The sequence below is a fragment of the Lonchura striata genome, chromosome 17 (assembly GCF_050655825.1).
Source record: "Lonchura striata isolate lonStrDom1 chromosome 17, ASM5065582v1, whole genome shotgun sequence".
NCBI classification, from domain to species: domain Eukaryota; kingdom Metazoa; phylum Chordata; class Aves; order Passeriformes; family Estrildidae; genus Lonchura; species Lonchura striata.
Window position 1 is genome coordinate 1,614,131 of NC_140719.1, and position 9,939 is coordinate 1,624,069.

Sequence of the window (9,939 nt, forward strand, 5' to 3'; positions counted from 1 at the left end):
CTGGGATTCCCGTGTCATTTCTTGCTTTCCATGGTGGGTGTGTAAGGGCAGTGCTAAAGCCTCCAAACCAGGCTTAACTGTCGCCCTGCTGACTTGTGGCAGCAGAAGCTCGTGCTGAGCTCTTTGGCTGCTGCCCGGCTCCAGCAGTGCCAGCCTGGGTCCAGCAGTGCCAGTCTGGGTCCAGCAGTGCCAGCCTGGCTCCAGCAGTGCCAGACTGGGTCCAGCAGTGGCCAGGCGTTCCCAGCACAGGCTGCTCCTGCCTGTCTGGGGACACTGTCTGGTGCTTGGCCCAGCCCTGCCAAGCTGGATGACTGTCCTGTCTGGAAAAAGTTTGTGAGTCTTTGGGAGAGGCTGAGGAAGGGCCTGGCAAGGGAAAATTCCTGGCTGGGCAGCTGGGTGGGCTCCGGGACACTGCCTGGGCTAGCTGTGACACCCTGGGAGTCCCTCAGCAACAGAGCTCACCATGGCTTGGAATTCGCCAGAGCCTGGAGCCCACCTGCACTGAGGCCCCGCGAGCACTGGGTGCCCAGCATTGCTTGGGTGCCACCACACAGATCCCACAGGAAACCCACAATTCTGGGAGCCCACCCAGCTGGAAGCTCCCAGCTCCCACCATTGCTGGGAGCCCACCCCAGGAGCCTGGGAGCTCTTCACTCTTGAAATCCCGCTCCGAGCCCGCTCCGCTGGGCTATTCTGGGCTGGGCTGGCAGAGCCGTGCCCCGTGCGTTTGGCCCCGCCGCGCTGCCTGGCGCAGGTCCCGGCGGTGGGTGGCCGGGCTCCGCGGCTGGCAGGGACCCGGCCCCGCCGTGTCCGCCCCGCACAAGGAGCTCTCTTGTTCTCCGTGCCCAGACCGCGGCGGGGGCGGGCAGACCCACCCCTTGTTCGCTTTCGTGCCGTGCCCGAGCGTGCGGCGGGCGGGGGCGCGGCACGGCCGGGCCCGGGGGCTGCGGGGCTGTGCGGGACGGAAAACTGTCCCCAAGGTGTGCGGGGCAGCGGCGGCCCTGCCCGGGGCTGGCGGGGCAGGGCGGGGTGCCAGCCGTGCGGGAGCAGAGCGGAGGGCGGCGGGGCACGGCCGCGCTCCCTTCCCGGGGTGCCGGGGTGCCGGGGTGCCCGGGGTGCCGGGGTGCCCGGGGTGCCGGGGTGCCGGGGTGCCGGGGTGCCCGGGGTGCCGGGGTGCCGGGGTGCCGGGGTGCCGGGGTGCCGGGGTGCCGGGGTGCCCGGGTGCCGGGGTGCCCGGGTGCCCGGGGCTGTGCTGGTGACTGCCGCTCCTGCCTCTGGAGCGCGGGTGGCGGTGCCGGGCTCTGGCTCGTCCCCATCAGACCTTTGCTCTCCCCGCGGGTGCCGCTCCCTGTCGCGGTGCCAAAGGTCCCCGCAGGCCCGCGGATGATGCTGGGAGGAGGGAAACACGTTTCCCATCCATGTGTGTCGCTACTGATCGCAGATCTGCCTTCCCTGAGGGGAGACCTTATTGCTCCACGCAGCTCCCTGAAAGGAACTGTAGTGAGGTAAAGGTTGCTCTCTTTTCCTGAGTAACAGGACAAGAGGGAGTGGCCTTAGGTTGTGCCAGGGATGCGTCAGACATTAGGAAAAAATGTTTCACTGAAAGAGTTGTAAAGCCCTGGCACAGGCTGCCCATGGCCATGGTGGAGTCACCATCCCTGGAAGTGTTCAAAAAATGTGTGGATGTGGCACCTGGGGACACGGGTTAGTGGTGAACGTGGTTCTGCTGGGTTGATATTTAACTTGATGATGTCAAAGATATTTTCCAACCTTAATGGTTCTGTGATTCCCTGTTCCTGCATCCGGGTGGGCTTTGGCAGGGCTGGTGGTGCCCTTGGTGTCAGCGTGGCAGCTGCACAGCCCCTGTCACCAAGGGCTCCCTGCTCCAAGCTCTGCCTGTGCTGAGCTGGGGTGCCCAGCAAGCGGCAGAAGTGGCCCAGGGCAGCTGAGCGCAGCCTCTCAATGGGAGGCCCTGCGGACACCAGGGAGGGACGTGAGGGCTGATGGACAGGGGCTGGGAGGGGCTGGAGTGGACGGGAGGGCAGGCAGGATGCGTGTGTGTGTGTGTGTGTGTGTGTGTGTGCGTGTGTGTGTGTGTGAGTGTGTATATGTGTGAGTGTGTGTGTGTGTGTGTGAGTGTGTGTGTGTGTGTGTGTGTGTGTGTGTGGAGCAGGAGAGGCAGCCTGACAGGTCACACACACAGACACACACACACACACTCACTCACACACACACTCACACACACACACACACTCACACTCACACATACACACACACTCACACACACTCACTTACACTCACACTCACACTCACACACACTCACACACACACTCACACACACTCACACTCACACACACACTCACACACACTCTCACACACACTCACACACACTCACACTGACACTCACACACACACACACTCACACACACTCACACACTCACAATCACACACACACACACTCACTCACACACACACACTCACACACTCACACTCACACACACACACACACTCACACACACACACTCACACACACTCACACACTCACATTCACACACACACACACACTCACACACACACACTCACACTCACACACACACACAGAGGCAGCCTGACAGCTCACTGCCTCTGAGCAGTGCCAGGGCCACCCCGGCTGTGCACAGAGCCAAGCCCACCCGTCTCAAGGCCGCCCGTCTCACCACGGAAGTTTTGTGGCAGCGCTCCGTGTGGGGCTGCAGCACTCCTGTCCCGGGGCAGCTGAGCCGGCCAGCGCTGTGGGACAGCCCCAGCCTCGGCACGGCCTCAGGGAGCACGCTGAGCCTGCCAGGAGCCAGCTCTGCCCTGGCTGCCAGCACCCAGGGGCTGCCGCCCAGCACGGGCAGGCATGCCAGGGCACAGCTGGAATCCCACCCAGTGGATCCTGATCTGCCCAGGGCACACGGCCCTTGCTCCACCTGGGCCAATGGCTTTGACCAAACCCTAGCACGGCCCTGTCCCAAGCTGGCCCCACCGCCTGTGCTTGCCCCTAGCCTGGCAAAACCCTGCCATGGGGTGCCCCCCGTGCCTGGGGACCCATGGGCACACACAGCCCACGGGCACTGCCTCGGGAAGCCGGTGGCAGGGCTGGGTCCGGCTCCTGGGTCGGGGTAAGTGCCCGGAGGTGCTGTGCTGCTGGAGCTGCTTCCCTGCTCGCAGGCACCAGTGCCAGGAGCTGAGCCCTGCTGCATAGCCCAGGGGCCCTGTGGGGATCTTCATTTCCGAACCGCCCAATTCTTCCTCTGAGGAGTGCTGGGAACGGGACCTGAGGGTCTCTGCTGCTGAGGAGGCAGCACGGGCAGCGCCGCCTGCCTCCCTGGCCGCTCCTGCTGCCGCGGGAATGCTGCCGGCGTCCCGGCCGTCCTGCCTGCCTCCAGGATGGCCTTTTGTCCTCCAGGATCCTGCACCCAGGGTCTGTCTCCCTGCCACGCTCCCCTCTTCAGCCCGCAGCACCCTCCCTGCCAAGGCTGGGACATTGCTGCTGGACCCCGGGCAGCTGTGGGGACAGTCTGGCACTTCCCTGCTGTTGTCACCTCCCCTGGGTCAGGCACTTGCAGCTGTCCCTGTGGGGTGCTGGGGTGTCCCTAGCCCGATGCCGAGCATGGCTAACTCAGCCCCCAGAGCCTGCAGCCCCACAGGGAAGGGCAGGGTAGGTCAGGAACACGGCCCCCAGGCTCCAGGTGGGAGCACACCCCAGGCGTGGGCACTGCCAGCCCGGGCCAGGCCACAGCCCAGTGTCCCTGCACCAGTCCCAGCCCTGCCACCCCACTGTGCCCCCCGCTCCTGCCACAGCTGTCCCCACAGCCCGGACCACCTGGGGACACTGCAGTGCCAGGGGGTCTCTGCTGGCCGACGTCTGCCCGGGTGTTCTTGGCTCTGAAGGATGGCCCAGGATGTGGAAGACTCTGTTGCTGCTGCCCAAGTCCAGACGACATCCAAGCCCCCTGCCCAGCGTGGAGCCCAGAGCTCCTTGGCCTCCCAGGGACGGTTCCTTCTGTAGTGAAGCACAGGCTGATGGTTGATGACCATTCCTGGGCTTAGATTTCAGAGGTCTTTGTTACCCAGGTGCTTGTAACCCAATCTCTGGGGCTTGGCTTCCCTGCAGCAGATCCAACAGCACCTGTGCTTGGAAGGTGAGCCTCTGCCCACTACCATGGCCACCGGCAGCCACAGGGACCTGGCTGGCAGCTCAGACCCCCGATGCTCCCCACAGGACTACCACAGCCCCCAGGACAGCACAGCCCTTCTGCCACCAGCCCTGAGGCCCTGGGAGGCATCTCAGGACAGGTAGGGATGGATGGGGTAATTGGGAGGAGGTGAGAGAAGGCACCAAAACTCTTGAGGTCACCTAAGGAGAAGGAATAGAGTCTTGGTGACCTCGAGGAGAAATTTGCAAATATACTGGTGTGTACCAGACCCCACCTGAGACAAGGCTGGATCCCCTCAGACGCTCCCCAGGAGCCTTTGTGTCACCCCCTGCTGCCAACAGCTGTGCCAGGACAGCCCAGGGCTTGGGAGGAATGGGGCTGTGCCACTGCCTGGTCTCCAAGTGCTGCTCCCCAGCCCACCCAGCCACTTCGCTCCTGCTCAGCCCCTGCTCCCCCCAGTCCCAGGCTGCACCCCGAGCAGGATGCTGAGATCTGGCCAACCCGTGCTCCCTGCAGAGCTCCCGGTGTGGCACTGGGACAAACACAGCCCCCATGGATGCAGGGACAACCCGCTGCAGTGGCAGCATCCTGCTCTCGCAGGCAGGCCGGCCACGGGGCAGGCAGGCAGCGGGCAGGGGCGTCGGGCAGGGATCCTGCAGCTCCCACAGCCCGCGGACCGCTCTCCATCTCCCCGCGTGTCCGGGGCGCTCGGAGGTGACATCCCACCGCCGTGCCCTCCCCAGCCGTGCCCTAACAGCTGCTCTCGCCCCTTCCCCAGCACGTCGCAGGCGGGTGGCAGCCCCCGGGCCGAGGACCCGGGGCCGTGTGTCGGGGCGCACTCGCGCACCCCGAGCCGGGGCAGCCAGCGCGTCGAGTGCATCATCTGCTACTCCTCCTACGACCTGGGCGTGCGGCTGCCGCGGCGCCTCTACTGCGGCCACACCTTCTGCCAGGCGTGCCTGAAGCGCCTGGACGCGGTCAGCAACGAGCAGCGCTGGATCCCGTGCCCGCAGTGCCGCCAGAGCACGCCCACGCCGCGCGGCGGGGTCCCCATGCTGGACCTCGACCTGGCCGCCTTCCTGGCCCTCAGGGCTGAGCGGCAGCAGCCGCGGGCGGCCGGCAGCGCCCCGGCCTCGCCGCCCGCCAAGGCTGCCAAGGAGCCGGCGGGGCCCGAGCAGCCGGCGGGGCCGTGCCCGGAGCCGCTGCCCGCGGCGCTGCGGCCCCGGCGCGGCCGCTGCCGGCTGTGCCCGTGCTGCGGCGGGAGCGCCGCGCCGGACAGCTGAGCGCCGGGGCTGCTGCTGCGGACCTCTGCACGCCTCACAGCCGCGGGGACTGCAGCGGCAGCCTGGAAGGGCTTCAGCCCGGGCAGGGCTCCCCTGTCCGTCCTGTCCGCCTCTGGGGCGCGGCAGCGGGGGATGAGGATGCTACCGCCCCCTCATCCTGCCCGTGTGCGCTGCCGCTGACTCAGAAACCTGGTGCAGCCATCACAGACGTTCCCCGCCCCGCAGCACAGCCCGGCTCGTGCTCCATTCCCCGTGCACGTGGCTCTGCAGCAAGGACAGTGGCACTGAGCATTGCCCGGCAGGCGACAGGGGCCTGGCACAGCGATGCCGTGGGGAGTGTCCTGAGAGCTCCAGGTCTATTAAAGACACTTCGGTCCCTCTGGGCTGCACATCTGGTCATGTTTGTTGGCAATCCTGGCCCGGGGCAAGCCCTTCGTGTGGTGAGTAGGGAAGTGACCTGCCCTGCTGGATTGCTGTGCTGGGAGTGTTCGCTCTGCTGGCCACCTGTGTGAAAAATTTTGGCATTCTGATAGTAGGATAGTTGAAATTGAGGATGACAGAGTTGTTAGGAGACCTCCAATGTTGCTCCAGCTACATTGCTCCGGTATGGGAGGAGAGCTGAGCTCAGGAAGCTCCTGCTTGGCCTCATGCTCTGTGGCTCATGCCAGGTTTGGCTCTCCCTGCCTGATCCTTTCCTCACACGCTGGCACACACAAACCCTGCTGCTGTTTTTCCAGTTGTGCCCTGCTATCTGCACGGCTTTCCCTGCCTGACTCCACACCGGGGTGCAAGGACAAGAACCCAGGCAGGTCTGGGTTAACAGGGGCCAAACTGGAAGTGTTGCGGTGCACAGGGTGATACTGAAATACTGACACAGCTCTTGGCCTGGGCTTGGTGTTGCCTGGCAGCTCTTGCAGTTCTTTCTCAGGGCCCATTTTCTGCATCTGTTTTCCATGTGGTTTATGAGCTCTTGCAATACCTCAACACCAGGAACCCCCTTAGGGCTCAGCAGAGGACCCCAGCCTGTGCCTCGCTGGGGCTGGCAGGGACCTTGTGTCTCCTGGGCTGTTCCCTGTGCTGGGGGCCAGGGCTGCAGCCGGAGGATTCCATCAGCCCTGCACAGCACCCACCCCTGCACAGAGCTCATGCACAATTCTGCCACTTGGTGTCACCTGCCATAAACAGTCCCAGCTGATACGTTCCCAGAAGAATAAACTTGGGGTGCCCCAGGGCAGACAGAGGTATGGCGTGGTTCAGAAATTACATGTGAGTTCTGCCTTGGACCTTTAATTACCTGGAACATGCAAGAAATTAAAGCCTTCAAGGAACGGATAAAAGCTATCACTGAGTCCTAATGCACCTTTCCCTCTATCTCCATTTCTCCCCAAAGACTCAACAGTGGGTGCTGGGAAGAATGCAGGAAGGGCCCATCCTTCCCTGCAGAGGTGCCAGCAGCTCTGTGCTCAGCCCAGCACCTTTGGGTCCCACAGCTGGGTGACCAAACCCATGGCTCTCTGTCCCCCACCCCATGTCCCCTGCTTCCTTGCCTCCCCCCAGCACCAGAACCACTCTGCGGGGCTTGGCCCTTGCTTCCTTCCTCCATGGATGCCCTCCTGCTCCCAGCCAGTCTCTGAAGGAGAGATCATCCCTTCCATCACTCTGGGAATGCTTTTGGCACGCTGGCTGCATGCCCTGATTTGGCACCTCGGGCAGAGCAGGGCCAGTGCCAAGCCCTGTGCCCTGGGGGCTCCTCCCCTGGCACAGGCACCCGAGTGTCCTGGCAGAGCAGCTGCTGGGAGCAGCCGGTCCTGCCACATTCCTCGTGGAGCCCAGAACCTCAGGAAGGGGCATTGAGGAATGGTATCAGCACATTGGTGGGTGCTGCTCTGGCTGAGGACAGCGAACCTTGTGGGTTCTGGGTCCCCATGTTCCAGGGAAGGGACAGTGCCAGGGACCCAAGCAGCATGTGGAAATGGGCAGAGGTGGCAGTGCCAGCAGTGGGAATGGGCAGAGGTGGCACTGGCAGCAGTGGGAATGGGCAGAGGTGGCAGTGCCAGCAGTGGAAATGGGCAGAGGTGGCACTGCCAGCAGTGGGAATGGGCAGGGGTGGCACTGGCAGCAGTGGGAATGGGCAGAGGTGGCAGTGCCAGCAGTGGAAATGGGCAGAGGTGGCACTGCCAGCAGTGGGAATGGGCAGGGGTGGCAGTGCCAGCAGTGGGAATGGGCAGAGGTGGCAGTGGCAGTGCCAGCAGTGGGAAATGGCCAGGGGTGGCACTGGCAGCAGTGGAAATGGGCAGGGGTGGCAGTGCCAGCAGTGGAAATGGGCAGAGGTTTCAGTGCCAGCAGTGGGAATGGGCAGAGGTGGCAGTGGCAGTGCCAGCAGTGGGAAATGGCCAGGGGTGGCACTGGCAGCAGTGGGAATGGGCAGAGGTGGCACTGGCAGCAGTGGGAATGGGCAGAGGTGGCAGTGCCAGCAGTGGAAATGGGCAGAGGTGGCACTGCCAGCAGTGGGAATGGGCAGGGGTGGCACTGGCAGCAGTGGGAATGGGCAGAGGTGGCAGTGCCAGCAGTGGGAATGGGCAGAGGTGGCACTGCCAGCAGTGGGAATGGGCAGGGGTGGCAGTGCCAGCAGTGGGAATGGGCAGAGGTGGCAGTGGCAGTGCCAGCAGTGGGAAATGGCCAGGGGTGGCACTGGCAGCAGTGGAAATGGGCAGGGGTGGCAGTGCCAGCAGTGGAAATGGGCAGAGGTTTCAGTGCCAGCAGTGGGAATGGGCAGAGGTGGCAGTGGCAGTGCCAGCAGTGGGAAATGGCCAGGGGTGGCACTGGCAGCAGTGGGAATGGGCAGAGGTGGCAGTGCCAGCAGTGGAAATGGGCAGAGGTTTCAGTGCCAGCAGTGGGAATGGGCAGAGGTGGCAGTGCCAGCAGTAGAAATGGGCAGAGGTGGTACTGGCAGCAGTTGGAATGGGCAGAGGTGGCAGTGCCAGCAGTGGAAATGGGCAGTGGTGGCACTGGAAGCAGTAGAAATGGACAGGGGTGCCACTGGAAGCAGTGGAAATGGGCAGAGGTGGCACTGGCAGCAGTGGGAATGGGCAGAGGTGGCAGTGCCAGCAGTGGAAATGGGCAGGGCTGGCAGTGCCAGCAGTGGAAATGGGCAGGGGTGGCACTGCGGGGGAACAGCACCCCAGGTGTCCCAGCCTGCCATGGCAGCAGGGTGCAGCCAGTGATGGAGAGCAGCAGTGGGGCCAGGCACGAGCATGGGATGATGTCTGGCCATGTCCCTGGCAGGGACATCTCTCCTGCCACACGCCCTCGGGGTGACAGCGAGGGGCTTCCAGAGGAGCTCCGTTTTCAGGCTTTTCAGCCTCCTGGGCTCTTCGTGCACTAAAGCTGGAAACGGCTTTGCTTTTAATAGTGGTTTGAGTTATTTTTGGCATGAATGTTGCACTTCTCACCTGATTCCAAATGGATGCAGGGAGTGGGCAATGGGGGTTAGGGTTAGAGTTATGAAGGAGAAACATTTTGGGAGAGGACTCCCTCAAAATCCACGTCTCCATATAGCCTGTGGCTGTGGATGGGATGAGCTGGGGCTGCAGCTTCACGTGGCAGTGGGTTTGTGCCCTTGCCCTGGGGCTCGGCTGGGCTGGAGGATTCCTCTGAATTATTTCCAGATGGGGATTAATGCAGCAAAGCGAGTTTGCTGCAGGATAGATAAACAAACCAAAGCTCCTCGGGATGCTATTAATAAACCCTCTGCCTGCTGCTTCTGTCCCAGATTTGGGAACATCCTGGCCTTGGCATGGGGGGCAACTGTGCCCTGTCTTGCTGCCCATCCAGCCCCTTGGCTGTGGGGCAGAGGGACAGGGATTCCTGCGGGACCACGGCCACTGGGGTCCTGATGGATGTGAGTGGGGACAGTGTCCCTGCCCTGGGCTCCCCTCTGGCTGTAAGTGGGATGAGGTGCTGCCAGCCGTGTCCCTTGGTGTCGCAGTCCCCATTGAGCTGGGCCAGGGGCAGTGGCACTGGGAGGTGACACCTCTCCTCCCCAGCCTTCAGTGCCAGGGCTGTGGGTGGCTTTGGAGCAGAGAGGATGTAAACAGGGTGGAGGCAGACTTTGAGCCCTATGGAACTGGCACTGCCATGCCAGGGGGAGGGCAAACCAGTTTGGGTGGCTGCAGCCCAGCAAGGTCACCTTGGCCATGCTTCTCACTGGGGGCTCCTGTGTCACCCTCTGCGTGCACACGGACACGTCCCCCCTTCTGGGAAGGAGGAAGGCGGCCCATGGGATGTAATCCCAGCCCTCCTCGTTCTGGCATGGCTGGTGATCTCCTGCAGGGCAGACAGAGCTTGGGCAGGGCTGGGCTCTGCAGGGTGGGCCATGGCTCCCAGCACAGCTCCCCACTGAGGGCCCCTGGGCATGGTGGGACAGCACGTAAGAGGGGCTAAGGCCTGCGAATGATATGATTTTGTCCCAGTTA

The 9,939-nt window shown here is 63.4% G+C and overlaps 1 protein-coding gene across 1 annotated transcript; it reads left to right on the top strand.

Annotated features, from left to right (window-relative positions):
• Positions 1–4,336: 4,336 nt before the first annotated feature.
• On the top strand, positions 4,337–5,464 carry RNF224 (ring finger protein 224). The gene has a single exon (XM_077787955.2). The coding sequence runs from the start codon at positions 4,664–4,666 to the stop codon at positions 5,462–5,464; it is 801 nt and encodes a 266-aa protein (XP_077644081.2). The 5' UTR covers positions 4,337–4,663.
• The last annotated feature ends 4,475 nt before the right edge of the window (positions 5,465–9,939 follow it).